Here is a 24137-nt window from a genome sequence, read left to right as displayed (position 1 = left end):
TTACATAGCTCTTGCTCAGACTGGGTGACCTGGCTTCAGACAAGTTATTTGGGCTCTAATTAGTCAACCTATATTATGACTTTTTTCCCCTGCTAACCCTTCCTCAGCTCCACCATTGCAAACTCAGGCAAGAGGTACATGTACCCAAGTCCTGCCAGGAACTGAGTCAGAGAATAAATGATCAACTGAGTCAGAGAGTAAAAGATAACAAACATTGCAGAATATATATATATATATATATATGTCTCCAAAATATTGTTGTGTCTTCAAGGTAGTCTAAACATGCTGTCAACTGTTGAGAACATTTTCAGAACTTCTTTTTGAAATTATTTTCAGCGCCTCTGTTAAATTTTTTTGAGCATCCTCAGTGATGATAAGACATTGTCCTTTAAGAACGTATTTGAATTTTAGAAGTAGTAAAATATAATCTCTGATGAAAAAGGCCAAGTTATCCTACCTTCACATACTGTTCTTGGCCAAAAGAAATATGTGGCTAAAAACCAGCTATATTTCTGTCTTATAAGGCTCATACAATTCATCCTATTGTCCCCGTGATGACGGTTGACAGCCACTGTCTTTTCCAATACATACGCTGCAGTTACAGGGAAAGTCATTTGGGGACACTTGTGTTTACTGATTAGTTTTTCGTTGTTGTTGTTTTATCTGTAAAACACATATCCTTGCATATATGCTTCCTAAAAGGCATATATACATACACATGATCTCATGGCACCAAAAACGAAAAAATTTTCCAGTCTCCGCTCGCAGTCTCCCATATCAGTTAAGTTCTCCCATATCTCATGTTTATTTTCTTCAGTTTCCTGTTTGCTTAGACATCAAGAATAGAGCTAGTGGATATAACACAAATCTCCTTTGCTATTTATAAGAATGTTTTCTCAAAGGATAATGTATGTGACTTTGCCAGTCTCTATCACCTGGACTGTTCCCCAGATATCAAGTTCAAAAGCATTTCAGGGAAGCACAAGATAATTACAGGGAAACTCTAAGCCAGAAGTTATAACCAAAGCCTGCAGTCAAAGCTGTTCAGCAACATCAATCCTGGAATATCATCCTCCTCTGATTTGTTAAATTTGAGATTTGCCTAGTCAATACATAAATAAATTTAGAATAAACAGATAATTTACACTATTTTTAAAAAATGCACACAAGAGACTAACCCATCTTTTTCTTCTAATTCTCGACCACTGTAGTCAAAAAAGATGTCGGAGTCTTCGGCCAGTGCTCTTTCAATCACCCGTATTGTTCGATCAAAAAAGATAAGAAATTCCTCTGAATGAAGGATTTGCTGTTTTTCTTCCTCTGTCAGCTCCCTTGGAGGGGCTTTTTTGTAAAAGATATTTTTAGGAAAGAAAAAAGGGACAATTAAAACTTATTAAGAAGAATCCAACTTTTGAAAGAGACTGCTTATCAAAGGAATAATAAGACACAGTGAGACAAACAAGTGTTAATATCAATTCTAAATTATTGCCAAATCACACCGAAGGCTGTTGCCGATGTCCCCACAGAAAGATTTCAAATCTGGCCTAATTACAATTTTGAAGAGTTGAAAAATATTACAAATAAAAATAGATTAGTGTGTTTTTAGCAATCAGTTCTGAATATTATTTTCTTTAAAACTAAACTTGAAAAAACAGCTAAAATAAGGCATAATAGATAAAATTTATAACTGCATTTATACATATTGTTGTACTATTACCAAGCTGGCAATATTAAATAATTAGGAACTGTCTGTAATATGATCCACCTAGTACCTTTCCTCTTTCTACTACATGAATTCGCTTTAATATTTTAGATGGTTAGTTGGGAAGGCTGACTGGTTGTTATACAGATTTCATTCAAAAGCTGAAACATGTCCTTCCCAACCCACTTTCACTCAAGATATCTTCTGCTTTTAAACAAACACATAGAACACATAAATTCTTCTAGCGAACACCCCACAATTGTTTTTATGCCTCACTTTTCTAGCATGATTAATCTTATCAAACTAAATTTGAAGATACAAAATAATAAAAAGAGAGATCACATAACTAGCAGTATGTCATAGTTTCTGAAAGTTAGCTCACATTAGAGTCACCGTTTGGTAATATAAACCATTCCTTCGGTAGTAGGTTTTACATAAAGCTATAGGGAAGGGATTAGGAGCACCTCCAGATTGAAAAACCCTCAAGGGTAGAAACTGTCAGCTGAAACTCCGTGGAGCTTCAGGATCCCAGTTCAACTCTGGCACAGAGAGCCTTCAGTAATAGTTTGACTGATTACTCTTTCAGTAGCACAGAAGCTCCTGCAGTTAAACCCACAAGAGGCGGGTAGTGAATTATTATATAATCACAGGTGGGGTCCTTGGTGGAATCACTTACCCCCACAGCTTCACAAACACTTCCACAACCACCCCAATAACCAGGAACGATTTCTACCTGGCCACGTGGTCAAAGGAATTTAGGTACTATCCCTGTAGCATAAGGTATTATGGAAGTGTTATTTGATTTGATTGTTGGTATCTTGAAGCCACTGTCCTATGAAATCTAAACTGTCCAGAAGCCCTTCTGCAGAGTCATGGGAGTGAATCTCAAGGTTCAATGTTTACATTTCTCCCCTTCCGACTTCCCCTTCCCTGCCCCAGAACATGACGCACAGTGTCTGGAAGGACTTGAGAATATTTATTTACAAGAAACTATTAATAGAATGATTCAGATGTAGCTGGCTCACACCTTAATAAATGCTCACCAGGTAATATTATGATGAAACATGATGCATCCACCACAGCAGAAGACCTTCTCAAACACAATCCCCCCCATGGTTTCTAGCAACCATAACTATAATCGGAAATATTTTTTTGCTGCCTAAGTCTCTAGAGCCCTAAATATGCCAGTGTGTACCGGGACTTTCCAAGGACCCCTATCAACTTCTACTGAGCAGTGTTGCCCAGACGCTAGTTTGAGAATTGGTGAGGTGGGCAATGTGTACACTCAGACTTTGACTAGATACTGGGGGCATAAGTGGAAGCCATAAATAACACAAAGGACTCTACAAAACCAGCCTGGAATCAAACATGTATCCTGCTATTTGCTAACTGTGATTCTTTAATCAATTCATTGAAGTTCTCTGAGCAGCAGTTTTATCTATAAAATGTAGATAATGATGCCTAAAATTTAAGTCTAATTTAAGGGTAAAAGATAAATATATTGGGCAAATAGTTATGCATTTACTATTTAGTAATTAAGTAGTAATTTGTTAGTCTACGTTTTAAAACTCCTATACGTAGACATTTGAATTATCTCACCCAAGAATACAATAAAACTATTAAATGGAAGCAGGCAAAGGAAAAAAAAAAACCTACACAATGCTAGGTCCATTTTGTTTTAATTATTATGTTACATAAATAAATAAACTTCACTAAACAAGCATACTACAGGCCAAGAAGAATGTCTTATTTAAAAAAGACTCACTCAGCCTTGGTCACTGTTAGTGGATGACTTGGAACACACTTGAGATTAAACAAAGAAGTAGGAACTTTTACTTTTATCCCTTTTTTTTTAATGATATAAAAATATATCTAGTCTCTGTTTATCTTTTTGAGCCACTTTTATTTCACCTGTATCTTTCCTTACAGGTCCATCACCTTGAATAAAAAAACAGTATATGAGTAATTTTCTGTAATTTTTTTCTTCCCTGTAGCTTATTGTCACTTTGATCTCAGCTTTCAAGACACACAACTTCTTCTTTAAGAGAAACATAAATGGCTGATCAAAGTGTGCTTGCAGAGGCCAAGTTCAGGTAGGTGAAGCAGTAGCCTCTCCAGATATTACATTTGACAATACAATATTTGGCTTGAAATCAAATTGCTACTGAAGCAAACAAAGGATATATTTTATATTAAGCTTTGATGTCTAACAGGGATCAAATGACATGATTTGTTAGCACAAAATAATCAGATGCATGTGCAGATGAGTACTTTTTAAGAGTCATAAATAACATTCAACTTAGGAGTTAAGTAGAACCATAGTTATTTTTGTAATAAAAAAAACCCTCCCCTACTTAAAATTCTTTAAATTGATAAGTGTTGTTACAATATAATGAAAACACAGTGGAGTATCCAGGAACTACAACCAAAAGGTGTATTCAGGGACAAAACCTCTCCAGACATCATGTTTTGTGAAAGAAAATTGGTCGATTAATGGAATCCATAAAGTATTTTTTCAAAGTACAGGAATAAAAAAATAGAATCAGAATTGTTTTACTCCAGTATAGACCCCAAATTCTCCCTGAAATATGTGTTTCTGCAGCTTTTCCCTAACGAATTTATTTTTAACAAGTTTACAGCATAAAACGGTAGGAATTAATTTAACAGCAAAAGGCATAGCAGAACAAAACGTGGGCATCGATAACATTTTATTTTTCTTATAAGTTAAGCAGAAAATGCTATGATAGCAGATTTTTTGTTTGCTTATTTTCATACACAAAACATGGAGTATTTCTGCCAAGAACCGACAGTTAACAATACCTTATCTATTTAAAATGCTCTTTAAAAAAAAAGATTCTTTATGAAAAGTATAACACATGGATATAACTTACATTTCCAAATGACAAGACAATTTTCAAATTTACCCAAACAGTTATATTTAACTTTAAATAACATGTATGCAAGAAATGTACTGAATTCATGAAATTCAAAATTTAGAAGACAGCCTAACTCTATGACCTGCAAAATTAAAATCTAAAATAAATTTTATTTAGGATCCATTTTTTATTCTTTTTTATTATAGAAATATTAATTTCTCTTAGTTTTACATATGAAAATACTTTTTAATGTATTTTCAAGATGATTGTTTCCTATTTGCTGTGTGTTCTTGACTTTCCTTATTGATTTTGATATGTACTTTGTCAGTCTCTTTAATTTAATCTGTTTACTATACACTATATCTTTTGGTTTCTAGGGTTCTTGAGATTTTTTTACTGTATGAAAATGTAAAATTCATAATGAAGTTTACAACTTCTGTTGAGTTTTTTAAATATCTCATTTTTAGGTTAAAATTTATTTTAAAAATATCTAATTTAGAAATGTCTTGCCTTGTTTCAGTGATGTAGCTTTAAATTTCAATATAAAAGTTATATTTAAAAATATTTTTTCAAGAATATCTAAAAAATAATAAATAAATAAACTTACATAGCCAGGAAAAACATTGGATTAAATAGGGACAGTGGCTCTCATGAGAATTTTACAGTGAAATCAGTTCATAAACAGCAGCAAGAAAACCAAACCCAGCTAACAACGAAGGCTATGCTTCTCTGAAGTTAATGTGAGGTTTATGAGTTAATTTATATTTACAAGAGTTAGGTTCCTGATTCTGTTGCTTTGAATCTCTAAACATGAAGACACTAGGATACTGGCATATAGAAATTTTCTAAACTTTGATTAAAGGCTAAAATGTACTCACTGTTTTTTCCTGCCCTATTGCAGAAAAAGAAGCAAAAACAGTAATAAATCAAAACTATATTTCTTTATCATTTAGTGCATTTTGATATCACATGGGCAAAAGTGTCAAAGGCTAGTAAGCACTGATTGTTTTCCCCATCTCCCTCTCACTACTTTTTTTTCCTTCTTCACTTCAAAAAAAAAAAAAAAAAAGCCAAATAGATTTCTCAAAAATGTGTTTCCTGGTTTGAAACTGTGTATGTCAAGTTTCAGCCCAGAGCAAATTTTTATGGCTGAGTAATAAATCCCTGAAACGCAGGGTTCATAATGGAAGTGCTGACACAGCCCTAACTACTATGCAGTCGTGTGAATGGCGCCACGATTATATCTGCTAGAGATTCTTTCAAAAGTTTGCAAAATACTGTCTTGCTTAAAAAAAAAAAAAGCCAGAAAGTTTGATGCCAACATAAACATGCTTTTAACCCATTATGTGCTAATTTGCAGAAAAGCCATTAATGGATAAGGCACACAGTACAGCAGTAACAGGAAATGTTCTTTCAAACTTCTTTTTGACTTTTAACATGACTTTAATCAATTCCATGAAGCATGAGTAACAGTTAAAGCTGAAGGGTGTTTTTGCTCAGAAATGAAGAAGGAAGTTGCTTTGCTTTGCCAGAGAAGATGGTTTGGAGGTTGGGGTTGAGGGCGGTACTGATGGGGAGTTCATGCCAAGACACACAAAACCTACCCTGGCTTCTATCACCGGGTATATTTTAAGGATATTTTACAAAAGGTAAAATATTTTAATAGATCCTGTTTTGTCCCTTGCGACACCTGTGATAATGATATTCTATTCACCAGCTCTTTTAAACAAGGTTTTTTAGTAGAAGTTTAAATGTGAAATCTCTTCCATCAAATCTATTTAGACACTCTCAGAAAAAAAGTGCCCCTTGCGTCTTCTGCAGATGCCACTGTTAAAGATGCTGAATCTTCTTCCCGCCCTCACTCACACCCCAGAACCTGACAGCACTTGAACTCCTCACTGCCTCAGACCAGGTACAGTGACAGAAATAGGGCCCTTAATGATAGTTCTCCAAAGGGACTTGGCTCGCATCGCTTTTGATATTTTCACAATTTCTTACATGTCCGCTAAGGCCCAGGTAACCACGTTTCCATTTCAAAGCTATGGGCTATGGCAAGGCTGAGCACAGAGAACTGGCACACCCAAGGGCATCCACCGCATCAGGGGTAGGGCCTGGTCATAGACCCAGGCACTGCAAGGCAAGACAACTAATAATAATTTAGTGGACTCTTATACAGCACTTACTTTGTGCTAAGTATTATTTCATACTAGCCCCATTGGGTCTTATAAAAAAAATACCTTAGGAGGTAGATATTACCTGTTTGCCAGATGGGGAAACTGAGGCAAAAAAAAAGGTTACACTAAGTTAAGCAGTAGTGATCACACAGCTGATAAGTGACAGAAGCAAGATTTGATCCAGGTAGTCTGGCTCCAGAGCCTGTGCTTTTTTCTATCACTATCCCGCACTGGCTTTTACATGCCTGAGATTGCATAAAACAAATTAAAACAAAATTAAACACACATACACACACACACTTCGAATGATCCTCAATATGAAGGCATTCTTAATAATGTCTAAAAACTGTCTCATTTAACTGTGTATGATATGGACATCATCTGTAGTAAGTATTTAAGCTACTCTCATTTTCTCATGAGACTACAAGGGGTTGAAGTGAGTACATGGGATCAGTATGCACCGTTCCTACAAAGTGCTGATTATGTGCCACGTACTGTGCCAGAGCCACAGCCATCTTTAAAATTTACAAGTCAAATGAGATTCTAATTAGAATTAGATTGATCTATATTTGGGACACTCAGTAGGAGTGAAGAACTTTTAAAATCTATACTCGGTTCTCAGGTCCCATTCTCCCTTTGTCAGTAGAAAGACAATTTCGAAATTCTCCTCTGTTTCAACGGGCTGAGAATCTCAAAGTAATACAAAATTCGATTTGTAAAGCAATGTCACCTGCAGCATTCCTCCCCCCAGCACACTTTCTTTTCTTTTTTTCCCTCCTATTATACTTCTTGTTCATGAGACCCAGTGCTATCACATGAGGATGGCAGCATGGTGAAATGTATGGGCTTTGGATTCAACTCTAAATCTTGGCCCAGGTACTTACAAATTGTATATCCTTGGGTAAGTTTTTAAACCTTTCTCTTCCTATCTATAAAATAGAAATAATGTTAGTATCTGCTTCAGAAAGATGTTGGGAGGAGTAGATAACATCTGCAGAGTGTTTAGGAGAGAGCCAAGTGCATGGTAAGCCCATAATACATGTTAGTCACTGTTACCACTGGAACATGTAAAGAGGTTGTTCCTCCCTGTTCAGGTTGTGGAATAAAACTTCTAACAGTACAGTTCATAGCAATGATCGCTGTCAATGTTTCTATGTAGATCACAAGAAAACACTTCAGAATTTATTGACAAAATAAATAACTATATGTAGTCCTTTCTTTCACTGTTATTACTGAAAATATATGGTGGAGTGAATGAAATAACATGACAATTGATAACAAGTATCTTCTTTTATCACTACTTAGTATTAAATAATAATTTTATTAGAATCATGGCCAGAATTGTTACTGAAATTGCAGATGGTTTGCATTTTACTTGCTTCTATAGGTTAAGAAATAAATGATTCTTGCTTTAGAGATCACCGTTTATGTTGCTAAACCTTAATGTATTGAATAATCATGCAAAATCTTCCATATAGGGGATGCGAATTTAATTTTTACTTACCTCTGTAGTCCCTTACATTGGTAAAAGCAAACAAAACAATAAAATAATTACTCAGTTTATCGCCCACACCATACCTTCCTTCACCTCCTGTTTTTTGTCTTGGTTTTCCAGTTCTGAATCATGGCCAACTTTGGGTTCCACCATTTCCTCATCATCCTCATCCTCTAGAAAAAAGAAAGAGAAAAATGCAATATTTTTTTCCTTCAAATCAAAGTCTTTGGTTGATGGTGGGAGGTAGGGGTAAAGGGTAAAGTTCTAATCATTTAGGGCAACTTCTAAGTAAATCAGTCCACAATGAATGCTCAAGATAAATGTTCATGAATATATGAATAAATTTTCTCCAAAAGGGGCCTCTTTGATAGTTTCCCTAATCTGCTGAGAAAACCGCCCCGAGTGGGCACCTGCTACATCCACCTCCAGGCCCTCGCCACGTGGAATGTCTTGGAATTGCCTCCCTGACCTCTGAAGCTTCTTCGGAGATGGCCCAGGAATGGATCTTAAAATGTTTCCACCTGGAGCACATTTTCCACAGGGGACACCTGCTGTACAGATGACTCATTTCCAATTTAATTCTTGCCAAATTAATTTGTTTTTGACCTACAGGAAAGGGTTAAATACAGGTCTGACCCCAGGTCAAATGCCATTGGCAAGTAAACAACCAGGGGTACGGTCCCCAAAGTCAATGCCATTGGTCTGAGAGAAAGCAACCAACCCGAAATGGGATTTATACATTCAAAGCAGTCCCTGAATTAATGTGAATTTAATGAGCACTAGCAAATGGACCCAGTCAGCTACCACTGCCAGATGTTATAGTGCCCTTCCTGCCCTATGCAAATGTATGCTCATTTTCTCTCTTATCTCAACTTGCCTTTCTTAGACGTCCCTTCCATTATAGAGGGCTTGAAATCATCAGCCACAACATAGATTTAGGAGAGACTCAAGATGTCACAAGAAAATTCAACTTATAGCAAATAAAATGATATAAAAAATTAAAATTTATTTTCATGTTTTTTGAATATATTTACTGGAGGTTATTGATTTCATTGGTTCAAATGGAGTTTATCAAGGAAATGACTTCACTTCTCCTCCCATCCCATATATTCATTCACTCAACAAATATTTACAGACCTTCTAAAAAATCTCGAGCTCTATGGATTGTTCCATTCCCATCACAATAAATCCTGAAATTTATCAACTCAAAATTTCAGCACCAACCACTTAGAGAATACATTATAAATGCATACTTAAATGCCCAAATATATATGTATAGCCTGAAAAGCAACTGCCAAACTTCTGACTATATTAAGCAAGTGATTTGTAGAAGGGATATTAATTAAAAATATGGATGTGTAAAATATAGCATTGCAATTTAGATACTAAAATTTTAAGATGTGAATTTTCATAGAAATACAGTAGTCTATATGTATGCATGTAGATTGTGAAACCAACCTAATTACCACACTATACACATATCAGATTACAGAAAACACTTTTAAGGAGAATTACCATTTATTATTAACACACAACTGAGGTACATTTATGAGATTAAAAGTTGCACTTAAAATTTTGAAACTAACACTAAGTTACACATATTTTTAGACAAATAAATCTTTTTTTTTTTTGAGACAGAGTCTCACTGTGTTGCTCGGGCTAGAGTGCCGTGGCATCATCCTAGCTCACAGCAACCTCAAACTCCTGGGCTCAAGCGATCCTACTGCCTCAGCCTCCCGAGTAGCTGGGACTACAGGCATGTGCCACCGTGCCCGGCTAATTTTTTCTATATATTTTTAGTTGTCCAATTAATTTCTTTCTAATTTTAGTAGAGACGGGGTCTCGCTCTTGCTCAGGCTGGTTTCGAACTCCTGAGCTCAAACAATCTGCCCGCCTCGGCCTCCCAGAGAGCTAGGATTACAGGCATGAGCCACCGCGCCTGGCCCAAATAAATCTTTAAAATATTAAGTTATAAACAGCATATCTAAGTCCTTACCCATATGTAAAGATATTACTACTATATATCCCCCAAAAATTCTGCTTAAAGAGTCCTGAACAAAAGAGTCCTGAACACCTTGGCTGGGCGTGTTGGCTCATGCCTGTAATCCTAGCACTTTGGGAGGTTGAGGTGGGAGGATTGCTTGAGGCCAGGAGTTCGAAACCAGCCTGAACAATGTAGTGAGACCTTGTCTCTACAAAAAATAGAAAAAAAAGCTGGGCACGGAGGTGCACATCTACAGTCCTAGCTACTTGGGAGGCTAAGGCAGGAGGAGGATCGTTTGAGCCCAGGTGTTTGAGGTTGCTGTGAGCTATGATGATGCCACTGCACTTTAGTCTCAACAACAGAGTGAGACCCTATCTCAAAAAAAAAAAAAAAGAAAAAGAAAAAAAAAAACCCAACTTAACATGATGTATATTCCTGATTCAAGGATCTAACACAAAGCCCAGTGAGGAATGAACTGGAAGGAAGTTTCCTTTTTGGTAAATCTTGGATGGAGAGGCAATTTTCAAAAGGCCTCTCAGCTGCTGGAAAGTGTCTCCATTTCTGAAACTTCTAGAGACATTCTTTAAATCTAATAGATTCAGCAGCCATGTCTTGATACTTATTAAGTGTAGGGAAAATACACCAAACACAAAGGTGATAAGGCCAGTGTTATGGGTTGAACTCAGTCCTCAAAACTCATACACTGAAGTCTTAACTTCCAGCCTCTCACAATGTGACCTTATTTGAAAATAGGGTCATTGCAGATGTAATTAGTTAAAAGGAAGTTATACTGGAGTAGGGTGGGCACCTAATCCAATAGGACTGGTGTCTTTATAAAAAGGGGAAACTTGGACACAGACACACACATATAAGGAGAACACCACGTGAAGATGAAGGCAAAGATCGGGGTGATTCCTTCTACAAGCCAAGGAGCGCAAAGATTGCTAGCAAACCACCGGAAGCTAGGGGGCAGCATAGAACAGAGTCTTTTCCACAGCCCTCAGAAGGGACCAAGTCTGAGGACACCTTGATCTCAGACTTCCAGCCTCCAGAACTGTGAGGCATTAAATTTCTGTTATTTAAAACACCAGTTTGTGGTACTTTGTTACGGCAGCTCTAGGAAACTAATGAAGCCAGTAAAACGCATTTCCTTCTAGGATCTTACAATTTAGTAGCAAAGATAGGGAGATATGCAATAATACCTAAGGTAGTGATGAGTGCTTTGCTTGTATAATCTAATTTATCAGAACTTAGTACTATTAACCCAGTTTTATAGATGAGGAGACAGTAATTTCCCCCAAGGAAACTGCCAACTATATCAAGCTTCAAGTTCTGTCTGGTTCTGCCTGCTTTTGGGTCTGGGATCTTTAACTACTATTCAAACTGTCTCCTGAACCACAGCATGACATGAAATGCAAATGCCATGGAGAAAGGACTAAAGTACAAGCGGGTGCAATGTTCAGTTGCAAGGTAAGGAGGGGCTCTGTGGGGGTGCTTTGAAGTGGGCATCTCAACATGGATCACTCTTTCACTTTCAGGAGGTAAGCAAATGTAAGTTCAGCTGAGCAAAAGTTAGGTTTTACACCCTCGAGAGATGTACCTAATAGATTATTTTATCAAGAATATATACGCTACATCCAAATTCTGTTCTTATTTTCACTCTGGAATCCACTGCTCTGAAACCTGGCCAGGAATACTTAACATGAAGCATTAATTCCTCCAGGCGGAAAGATTCACAATTGGATGTGAGCAGCGTTCCAAGGGAAGTCATTGATCTGGCTTCCAGGCCGTAGCGTACCGCTTGTTGGCCCCTTGATTTTATCTAATTCATAGAAACTCTCTGAGCCCCTGTTGCCTCATCTGCTGAATTGGGATAATAATCCTTCCGTAAAACACATTGTTGTAAGGATAACTAAATGAAATAATTGATGCAAAATTTCTTTTTTAAACCATCAAGAGAGTTACTTGAGAGAGTTACTTGAGTTACTTGAGAGTTACTTACGCAGAAATCTTCAGACAAATGTTGCCTTAGCTTGTAACAAATGCTGATTGAGCACTTACTAGGTGCCAGGTGCTAGGCAAACAGCAGGGAACAAGACAGACAGACGTAAGAATCTCTGTGCTCATGAGGCTTCCATTCCAGTTAGGGAAGAGAAACCACAAACAAATAAATAAACAAAGTATATTCTGTATCAGACAAGGGCTATAGGAGAAATATAAAACAGGCAAGGGGCATTAGGCATTTTGGCCAGGGGAGGGAGAGTCTCAACTTACAATACAGTGGCCAGGAAAGTCCACACTGAGGTGACAGTTGAGCAAAAACTTAAAGGAGTTAAGAGAGTGAGTTGTGTGAAGATCTTGGGGAAATAGACTAATAATGAGTAGATTATTTCTCCTCATTCTCTGGACCCAAGGGGTATAATGGGCCAAGGTCTGAATTCATTCATTATCAGTTCTATTGACCATAGATAACAATTGTGCTTTCGTTAGAGCCATCTAGTTTGTGCATTCACAGTTTCTAGTTCTCAAAACTGAAGGTGGTTTTACCAAATGACTGAATTAGTCAGCTTTAAATAGTATCAAGTTCTCATCTTTCACAGATATAAGGGGTTTTATTTTAAACGTTAATTCTTGGAAGAGTCAAAAAAGAAACATCAGGATCAAAAATGCCACCACGAGCTTATTGAAAAAATATTCGGCGAAGGGTTTGGCTATAAAAAGGGCTGGGTTTGAGATTCAATGTGTTAGTTTATGCACAGAAGCATGTTGGGAAATAGTGGGTTATCTCATTCCTTAAATGGAAAAATCCTTCCCCAGAGAATATGTTTTCGATCAGTTTAAAAAGAAAAACACAACAAATGTGTATTGTGTTTATAATATGTGCAAAGTCCTATATTGAGATACTGTGAATAACAAAGAAATTTAAAAAATAGTACCTGCCCTTTTAGAGTGGTTACAAACCAGTTGTAGGCATTGATTTTTAGTGGTCACAGAATTCTTTGTTTATCAGCCTTTTAGAGACATAAAGTAAGTGTTTCAGTGGATTTGTTAAGGAAATAAAACACAAGAGACTGGTTTGTTTCTTTGCATACTGATATGTTTGCCTTGCTCGGCAAAGAGAGTATATTTTTCTTTAAGACTCTGGTTTCCTTTCTGGTGCAATTGGAATTACTTCTGTTGAAACCATTTTCAAAACAGTTAAATAACTTTAAAGAAAAGGATTTATGTAGACCTGCTACAGACTACTGATATATGAGTTGTGCCACTAGTTCATACCAGGTTACATTTCCTCTGAGATTGGAGGGAAAAAATTTACCACCCATGTATGGTTTCCTGTATTCAGGTCCACACAAGAAATTAAACTAGTGGCAGAAGTTAATTACCTGTCAGTCCAAGGGGCTAACTTCAAAAAAAATGGCATCTTTTAGACACACTATTTTACTTAGCTCCCATATTCTGCCATTTCCAGTTGTCACATTCATTCCCCCGGTTGGAAAAATCGTGGGTAGTCACTGTCCTCCTTCCTTAAGATTTTCTAAAGGTCTAAGAGTGAATGAATAATTGCATGTTATGCATTGATCACATATGAAACACTTAGCTCCAGGCCTGACCTTCTGCATGTGCTCCAGAAGAGCTAGCTTCCTCTGCTAGTCCAGGATTCAGAATGGAGCTGAGGTAGCCAATTTTAATATGCCACAGCCCTCTGATTGTTGACTCACTCTGATGGCCTTACAGATTTGAGGGATTTGAAAGAGAGTGCAGGGGAACATTTGTCATTGTTTGGCAATATCGAAAACTCTTTCCATCTGGGGCATATTGTCCTTTGCAGTAATTCTGTATTGATGATGTGCTGGACCTGACTTTCCTCTCCTGAAGCTGGAGGGGAGACAGTTTCCTGCTGTCCATCTCCTGGTGACCTGGACACAGATAGGATCTCAGTAGTCAGACTGGTTGCTTCTAACTTGGGCTTTGTCTTTGGATCCTGGGAGGCAAAGCTGAGTGGACAATTAGGATCATTTTGGGCAAAATGCAGTAGTAGCAGTCATGCTCAACACCCTGCCAGACTGTTGCAGAAGTCCAGTGCCTGGGTTCCCTTGGTCCCTATCTTTTTTCAAGCCCATTCCTCTGCCTCCTGTTGATTCTGTGAGTACCAGATTTCCTTCCACTAAATCCCACTAGAGGTGGTGTCAGCACCAGATTTCCTTCCAATAAGTCCCACTGGAGCTGCTTGCAACCAGAACCCTGAGCGACACAAGGCGGCCCTCTGTGAAAAGAGGGGCTTGTGTTTTACGAGGCCACTGGGTTCTTGCTTTTCCCAACCCCCTCAGGGCTTGCAAAATCTCGGGATAAGAGGGGCTGAGCTCCCGCCAGAGCCCTTGCTGCTCCGCTCCTGATTTTTCATCAGAGGGCTGCAGCTCCTTCATCTGCCACCTTGGAAAGACCGCCAGGTCTGGGTCAGGTGGAGAATGGAGGCAGGGAGCAGAAAGGGCCATTTCACTGCAGCCTTCTTGACTCCAAAGGCCATCTTGCTGCTGCCAAAAGGGGGAGGCACGAAGCAATTACCACATGACTTTGAATTGAACAGGCCAACAGCTGCAAGATACACAATTACTTCATATGCCACTAAGATGATTACTGCTAATTAAATTACAGCACGTCATCAATTCTAATGTGAAAAATTATGAATGTTAGAAATGATAAAATAAGTTGTGGCTTACAAAATGAATAGAAACTAGCTTCCAAAATGTAAAAAAGGTCACAAGGACATAGAGGCAATTCTAAATCAAGCTTACTACCGCACTACCGTCAGTGTGCAGACCTGAAGAGATATAAAGACATGGGTTTTTGTTTTCTTGGATGTGTTCTTCTCCACTTAAGAACAAGTGCCCTAGCTACTTTTATACAATTCCATATATGGATATTTCATACCTTTTATTTATTTATTTATTTTTGAGACAGAGTCTCGCTCTGTTGCCTGGGCTAAAGTGCCATGGTGTCAGCCTAGGTCACTGCAAGCTCAAACTCCTGGGCTCAAGTGATCCTCCTGCCTCAGCCTCCTGGAGTAGCTGAGACTATAGGCATGCACCACCATGCCCGGCTAATTTTTTCTATTTTTAGTAGAGACAAGGTCTTGCTCTTACTCAGGCTAGTCTCGAACTGCTGACTTTGATATAAGGGGTTGAGTGATCCTCTCGCCTCAGTCTCCCAGTACTAGAATTACAGGCGTGAGCCACCAAGCCCGGCCATATATGGATATTTCAGACAGTGATTCTTCCTGTAACATATTTTAAGATTTTTGATAGAAAAAGATAATTTTTCAAATTCTATTTTAGATGTAAAAAAAATTACTTGAAGATATTCATTGAAGTTCTGTCTTTGGTCTCATCTTTTCTCACGTCATATGCTCACTCCGGCTAGTATTTACACCTGTATCTTCCACTATCACCCATAAGCCGATGTCTTTAGCCAAGATATCCCTCCTAGGCTCCAGACTTTACCAGACATTCCAACCTCAGTGTCTCACAGGCACCTCACACTTCACATGTTCAAAGCAGAGCTCCTACCTTCTGCTGAGGTCTCCTTGGACTGCATTCTCCACCCTGCCTAACAGTGCCACCATTCACACAGGATCGCAGCTGGATACCTGAATAGTACCTTCAACTCCTCCTTTCCATCAGGGCCTCATAAGAGTGCGTCTCTAAGTCCCGTCAATTCCACCTCGAAAATCTGTCTTGAAGCCACCTCTGTCTTTACTGCCCTTTATGATGCAGCAACAGCAACTTTAACTCTTCCTCCAAAGCAGGCTTGTTAATCCCCTCCACCATTCCACTACCCATCTTGTACATATCTCTATGATAACGTATCTCAGAACACTTGAAATTAGGTTTATGCGTCTGTCTCTACACCCAGACTAAAAGTCCCTCAACGACCTTCTTGTGAGTATCATCAATGCTGAGCACGGAGACTAGCAATATCAACATGGAAGATTGTTCTGCAAGTTAGAAATGTACCACACCATGAAGGGCTTTGAATGGCAGAACAAGAAGTTTGGACTTCTTCTGAGAAAGCAGTACCCCATTTTTAATAAATAGAAATCATATTCAGTACATAAATATTACTTGAAATGTCAAAAGAAATCCAAGGCACTGGTGATGCTAAATATGGCATTTGAAACCACACTTACTTCTTTCCCAGCCAGGCCTTTGTGCAGATTCTGATATATCTCTCCGGGGACAGCCTGACCCTCAGTGAAAATTATTGCTGCCAACCAGCTCCGTAGAGAAACTGGAGGTTTTTAAAAACACAAGAGACAAGTTCCGATTTTGTTTAAGAACATGGAGGCTGGAGAGGAGTGGGTGAGACTGGAGTCAGGGACAGTTAGAAGGTGCTACTGCCGATAGTCTGAGCAACAGATGATGAGAACCTGGCCTTGGTTGGTTTAGTTGCCAGTGGGCGTGGTGCATTAGACTGTGAACTTAGACATGTATTTGTACAGCAAACAGCGAGGGCTCTCGTACAGAACTCACTCAAGTCACCCTATCCTTGGACCAACTTTGCGTACAGCTTGCCAACTTTGCCGGGAGTCCAGAGAGAGCCACCCACGGCAGCCAAAATAAAGTATAACATGCACCACTGAATGCTTACACAAACCAAGGTGAGCGCCTCTGTGCTTTAAAAATATGCAGGAAAGACATATTTTGTGGGATTTTCAGTAAGCACTTTGTTAAATATACTACATGCTAATATTTAAAAAACCTTCACTTTCTGGTCTAGAAAAATCTGGCCAGAGTAAAGAAAACATACATTTCTCATCGTACAGAGCGCTCCTGTTAACACTCTAGGCCACATCAGTTCTCTCCTAAGGCTCTAACATGACAGTACTTGGAAAGTTTACTTCCTGATGGAATGTCACCCAAGACATTGCAAATGGGAGGAAATGAAAGAAAATATTCAAAATGAGAGAGGGAGCCAGAGAATAACACTTTTTAAGCAGCTGTTTCTGAAACTTGTAACTGCATTGACATATAATATGTGTGCAGTAAATAAGTACTGAATTGAGTTGACGTGGATCAGTCAGCTTACAAGGAAGGACAGAGACAAGGAAGAGAATAATGCCCTCTTCAGAGACATTCAGGCAAGAGACTGTGGATACCTTCAGCATTTGATGTTTGGGGATAGGAAGGTGTGATGGGTCTGTTTTTATAAATTTTCCTCAGAAACCTTTAAGGGCTCTCTATTTCCTAGATTAGCTCAATATTTAAGGCCTACTACCTACCATCTGACCCCAGTGTAATTCTCCAGGGTTGCTCAGAGCAGAGCAGCTCTCGACTCAATTATGCATGAAATAGGCCAAGGTTGTTGTTAGAACCCATCCCCCCATCTTCCCTATCTTTAGTCTTTTCAGGCCCCTGCTACCCAAGATTTCTCAGAAAGTCATGAAGCCTTCAGCCACAGACTAGAACAGTTGGATGAACTAATTCACACTGACCAAATAGATAATGGTAACCCAAATAAATTAGTCTATAATGACAAACTGTAGTTTTTATTGGACTCAGGAAGATGAGATATTTTGAAAGATCAGAGCTAGTCCTCAAGTCAGTCCTCTCCTCTGCATTCTTGTAAGCAGGACCGTCCCATCGCACAACTCCAGAAAGCAGCACTGCCATCGTGCTCGATGTGGATGGAGCCTCCTTGAGTTGACAGGACACAGTCTTTACGGCTATCCTTGGCAGCCCTATTTGTTTAGCTGTTTACACACACACAGAGGGCAGAAAATTCAAAACACTTGAAAATGCAATTCTTGGCTGCTTAGAAAAGGAGGAGGGACTCTTCTTCTTTTTCAGATTTAAATCCCTTTTGCCGCCTACTTCTGCTTTTGGACACTTCCACACTCTACTATTTACTTTCTCTACTGTGTCTTCCAAATGTGCAAGTCTACAGTTCCTCTTGGTGGGAAACTTGCTTGTGAAAAAGAAAACTAGAGTCACAGGGACAGAGAGAGATATCATGATATTTAACTTTCAGCAGTGACTATAGATATTTCCCAAAGGAAGGTAGACCTCAACATTTCCAGGTACTAACATGGTTATTGCGTTATATTAATTAGTGAAAAACAGAGTAAAATCAATAGAAACCATTTAGAAACATCATTTTCCTTGCAAAGAAATTGTTCCTAAGGAGAAAGTCGTTTCTCCTGCCCCTAAGAGTTGTCAACTCTGACTATTAATGTCGGAGCAGTTGTCACATCAGTCACTGCACACATAGGTCATCCCACTATCCCATGTTCACTAGCTTTCCTTTTATTAACAGGATCAAATCTTGTTAATTCTATTTCTTTGTATACTTTTCTCTTGCACACCCCCCCTTTTCCTTTCAATTTTCCACCCCCTTCCCTTTGGTTAGGGCCGTCATGGCCTTTTATGCAGCATCTAGCTGGCGTTCCTACCTCCAGCCTCTCTCTATGCCTACTCTTGCTTCAAACAACACCGTCAGCTCAATTCTTTTAAAACAGAACTTGTTCATATCAATTTCCTAGGGGAAACCTTTGATGGTTTCTAAAACATTCAAAGTAAAAGTTGAATACCTTGGCCTAGCATTCAAGTTTTCTAAGGTCTGTCCTCAACATGTGCTTCCTGTATAAATTTTCCCCGCTGTGTTCACCCCCTCCCAGCACATTCATACACACGTGCATATTCCAGACGCCTGCACTAATAACTGCGTCTGCTGCACAGATTTCCACATTCCACCTGTCTTTTGGTTCATGCTTCCCCCTCAGCTAGATTCTCTCCCTCCTGATCTTTTATAAAATGTGAGCACCTACTATGTTCTAGGCACTATTATAGGGGCTGGAGATACAGCAGTGAACAAAACAGGCAAAAATCCCTGCCCTCATGGACCTGGCATTCTATCAGGGAGATCAATAATGAACAAGATGGGCAGGTAAAGACAGCTGCAAGTGCCAAAGAAAAAACAAAGTGGGGAATAAAGTGGGAAATGGTGGGTGTCACAATTTTACACAGGCAGAAAGGGAGGTCCTTACTAAAAGGGTGCATCTGAGAAAAAAACTCAAGGAAGTAAGGAATCAAGTCTTGGGGACACCTGGGGGAGAGAAACCTAGGCAAAGGAAACAAATTCACATGGTTAGGAGTGTGCCTGGCTTGTTCAAGGCCTCCAGTACTTTCTAATCTTCCTCATATGTAAAATCCAGCTACACTTAGGATCTGGTTCCAATGACCCCTCACTTCTCCAAATCTTTTCTGCTCTACCTTGTTGGAAGGCATTTCTTCTTTATTTAACCCCTCTCAGTACTTTAGTTGTGTATCTGGTACAATTTTTTTTCATCCAATCAAAGAACTATTATGTTTAACAGGATGACATTTATCATTCTCTACTTTGTTTATTATATATTAATTGTAAGTAGAGTACACCTCTGTATATTTGTAAGTTTTCTTCTCCACCAGATTCTAAATTCTTCAGAGTAGAATCCATTAATTATTCATATCTGTATGCCCCAGTGTGGGTATTTAATAAATATTTTTGACTGTTTTAAATTTGAATAATCTCTCATTTCTCTAGTAGTTCTATAAAGGCCATTTTCTCAGTGTTTCCCCCCGTGTTTCGGTTGGATCACAAAGGCCTTCACTCTACTTCACTTGCAACCAAAAGAGTACAAATGACCAGTAAATAATAGGAACTAATAATTATTGAGTACCTACTTTGTATTTTCTCTGCATAATCTCTTCTAGCACACACACCATCCTGCAAGGTACATGGGGGTCAAAGGCATGAGCCCAGTTGCTATACTGATGAGGTTCAAATCCTGGTTCTACAATTTGGAAGTAACCAGAGGTTACTTACTTACCCCTTTGCGCCTCAGTTTCCTCAGCTGTTGGTAACAGAATTGCCTTTCTTGGATAATGGCAACACTTTAATTACTTTATACTTTTAAAGAATATTTTATTATTATTGATGACAAAACTGAGGCTCAAAGGGTTAAATAAATTGCTCAAAGTCAGATAGTTACTAAATTACAAAGGCAGATTTTTGAACTCAAGTTTTTGAGGTTCCAAATTATTCCATTCTGTTTCAACGGTGCCCACACTGGTGCCACACTGCTAGAATTAGGCTGTGAAGAATGGATATGGGTTTGGAGATGAGAGTAAGCATGTCCAGTGGGAAGGAAATGTAATGAAATTGGCAAGATATTTTGTGGCACAGCTGAAAACAAGGCTGCCAGCCATATTCTATCAAATGGAATCCAGCTTCTCTTTCCTCGCCTATTCCAGTTTCAGTTGTGGTTTGAACATGGTGAGGGGCTGCTTTACAATCCATACATAGCTATAGACATGCCCCATCTAATGCATGGAGGTGTTTCTTGGAGAGTTGTGTCTTCTCCAGTACTAAACCATGCCCACAGCATGTGTCTGGCTCATCTCCTAACGCATGGATGACCACTCTCCTGCTTGCCAACTCTGCCTCCACCGAGCTAGCTTCCTGGACATTTCCTGGTCTTGCCAAGAACTCTCACACTTTACAGCTTTTGCCCTTGATATTTCCTCTACCTGGAACACTCTTTATCCAAATAGTCACGTGTCTTTCTCCACGACTTCTTTAGGGTCCTTGTTCAAATGTCACATCATCTGTGAGGGCTTCCGTCTTCCAACCTAAATAATAAAGCAACATACCCCACTGCATTCTGCTCTGGAACATGGTACTTGGTTTTACTTCACCCCGATTTTTTTTTATTTCATGGTACTGATCACTGTCTGATTTTATACATTTATTTATGTATGCATTTATTGTCATCTCCCACCACTAACATGAGAATTCCACAATAAGTATTTTTTGGGTGATAAGATGACTGAGTGCACAAGAGAACCTCAAGGTGGCCACTGTGTCTCCCACCTACCCCCACCCCCCTGCAAGTCTATAAGCCAGCAAAACAAAGGCAGACGCCATGGTGGCAATCAAGACTCCCCACCTTGTCATGGAAGCTCATAGCCTCACAGATCTGGCTCCTTGAAATGGGAATTAACTATCTCTTTAGTATCCTTATTCTCTAGAGAATGGAAATGAGATTTTCTGAGTGTTTTTTGTTGACTTCCATTTTAGCATTTTCTTGTCCGAGTGTCCAATCCCCAGCCCAGAAAGAGCTGCTATATTTTCCACCCGGGAATACATCAAAATTCATCACAGTCTGATTCTCAGGGCAGATCATTAGCACATTTGTTTGCTTTTATCTTGGCATTAACAACTCTATTTGAGGCTAAATTATTTCCCCTGGTTTCAACGTCAAGTTTTCCCATTGGCTCAAATATGAAGTCCCTTGTCTGTCAATGTAATAATTTTCTATCAATTATAAAAGAAGAAAGCTAGCAGTTTGAGAGTCTTAAGGGAAGCATTTGTCTAATCCAAGAAACTGATTTTCCAGTTACTTGGACTAAGTACAAGTCTCAGTTGTGGTCAGATTCACAGATTTCAAAGTGCCCCTTGTTTTTACTTTCTGGTCAGTCTAGACAGGCATGGTTCTTTCCTTCATTTTTCAAGCTGTTGAAACACCAGGTTGGTCAAAAGAATCTGAATCTCTAGAGAACAAACTGAGCAGCACTTCAGCAGAGACTTCATAACTTTCTATCGAATAGCCCTCTGAATAAATGAACAACCTCAACCGTGCTGGGAGAGATTTCACTTCAAAGGCTCAGTGAGTGTGAGAATGAAACCGTAGCAACAAAAATAATCACCACTATTGTCCTATTTGGAATAGAAAAATGGTCTAGTGGTTAGAGCATGCAGTCATGAATTTTTTTGCCTGTTCTCAGCTATTTCAGTTTCATGCTGGGTGTCCTCATCCAACCTAAATTGCCCTCTTTAATAATAATTCTCCTGTTCATTATAGTTGGACACACGTTCTGAGAACCTGGTATATTCAACATATAAGCTGAGCCTTTTGCGAGCCTCATAAACCAATCAAGAAAGATGCTTGAACTCAAAGAGTTTGGCATTTGAGCAGGGAAATGACAACTCTACGTAAATATCTACGTCAGAGGAGAGAATGCTTGGAGATGTGCTATGGGAATCCGATAGGCGTGCAGGGAGAGGATGGGCTAAGAGAAGAAGGGGACATGGATTTTTTTATGGAGTTTGATTTGATTTGGATTTTGAGGAATGATGGGGTCTAAACAAGGATATAGAGAGGGAATGCAGAGTATCATTCTAAGAAGAAGAATGAGCGTGCAGGAATACATAACAATGGAAAAATGTGAACAGTGAATGGCAGGTAGATCAGTAGAGTAAATAATGAAAGGTCTTAAATACCAGGATAAATAACAGGGTAAGCAGGGTCATACACATTTGCTATTTGATCCACTCAGCCCTATTGAGAAGCAGCATTGTAAGTCAACATTATTTCAACTGATGTCAAAAGAGGTTTTTAAGGATCCCTAGGTAATTAGCAGTGCCATGTGCCCTGACTCAGGAGGACATTTTTCCCATCAGAAATTTTGCAGGAGGTAAATTATCTACATATTTCCTCCCCAGAGATAGCATAGGGAAGCATGGTCTTATTCATTAACTTTTGTTATATGATATGCAAAACATAAGTTCTTTAGCTTCTTTAAATTGTTTTCTCCTCTGTAAATCCGGGATACTAATTTCTGTGTTACTTACAGAGCCAAGTTGTTGTGTGTAACAATGAGATAATGGATACAGAGATGCTTTGTCAGTGGTAAAGGGCTGTAAGATGTTAGTTATTACAGTGGGGTGATTGTGATAATGATTGCAGCTTCTTGGTGTCTGGAGGGCCACCCAACAAGGTAGGAAGAAGGTTATGCAAGAGGAAAGAGAAGGAAGGCATTCCAGTTAGTAATCATCATAGAAACAAAGGACTGGAAGCCCCACATAGGCAGCTATCATTGGGTTGTGGTAGGATTTGGGGATGAGGAGCATAAAGCAGCTAACACAGTTCAAATAACAGAATATGAAATAAGGTGTCAAGTTGTGTGGGACAGATGCTCAGTCCTGTTGAGACTAGACAGAGGGTGTAAGCTGGGGTCACTAGGACGGGGCATTCCAATGGAGCCAGGCTTACTGCAGGCGCAAGCTTGGCTATAGGGATAGGTAGAATAGGGTGGGCAGAGAAAAAGGTGTTACTCGCTACATCATCTGGCTTGGAAGATCTGGGCACCCATCACACTCTACATTTCTCTCTTTAAAGGGACATAAATGTGAGGAATTAAATTAGATAATGACTTCCCTCTGTACTCCCAGCTCTCAGCCTGATGGCTGGCCTAAAAGGGGACTGCTTACTTGTGTGTTCAACCAAGCTGGGAACATCATGAAGGAAGGTGTGAAGTCAGGAGAGGATAAGCATGCATTCAAGGGCAAGGGAGGAAAGCCATGTACAAAGGGAGCCAGGGAAGAGAATGGTGGAAAGGCAGGAGGCTATGTGATCAACAGCTTGGAAGCCAGGCAGGGGCCTTGAGTTTTGATGGAGCAGTGAGGGCAAAGAAACAACTAGACGTAAAGTAAGTATTATCTGGTAGCCGTGTACTGAACAGGCTACAGCTTCAGCCTAGCCATAATGCAGTCTGCATGTGGACCAGCAAAGGAGAAAGAAACAGAACCACCACCACCACCATGTGAGATCTAACGGAGTTCGAGTGAAATAGATTTTTTTCTACCATGTGTGCCAATGTACCCTACTGCCCCGGCCACTGTTGAGATAGCCTTAAGGTTTCAAAATATTATCTCCTATGATACAGGCAGGCTTTGTCCTCATCTTCTGCCATTCCATAGTATTTCTAGTGCTTTCACATAAATGTAGAATCATAAACACATATAGCTGAAAAACTCCATAGAGATAGCGATGGAAATATTGGCATGAGATTTAAGGATCAAATGTGTAAAC

The 24137-nt window shown here is 39.1% G+C and overlaps 1 protein-coding gene across 1 annotated transcript in view; it reads right to left on the bottom strand.

The window, feature by feature from the left end:
* DYNC1I1 (dynein, cytoplasmic 1, intermediate chain 1) overlaps positions 1 to 24137 on the bottom strand; it is a 277749-nt gene that overhangs the window by 110503 nt on the left and 143109 nt on the right. Inside the window, exons 6-7 of the mRNA XM_012647409.1 lie at positions 8331 to 8420; positions 1179 to 1341 (exon numbers count right to left, since the gene is read on the bottom strand). Of these exons, the coding sequence (XP_012502863.1) occupies positions 1179 to 1341; positions 8331 to 8420 (253 nt within the window). The remainder of the gene's footprint in view (positions 1 to 1178; positions 1342 to 8330; positions 8421 to 24137) is intronic.

The sequence above is a fragment of the Propithecus coquereli genome, unplaced genomic scaffold (assembly GCF_000956105.1).
Source record: "Propithecus coquereli isolate 6110/MARCELLA unplaced genomic scaffold, Pcoq_1.0 Scaffold108, whole genome shotgun sequence".
NCBI classification, from domain to species: domain Eukaryota; kingdom Metazoa; phylum Chordata; class Mammalia; order Primates; family Indriidae; genus Propithecus; species Propithecus coquereli.
The sequence above is the reverse complement of the archived record's forward strand: the minus strand, read 5'-3'. Positions and strand labels throughout refer to the sequence as shown.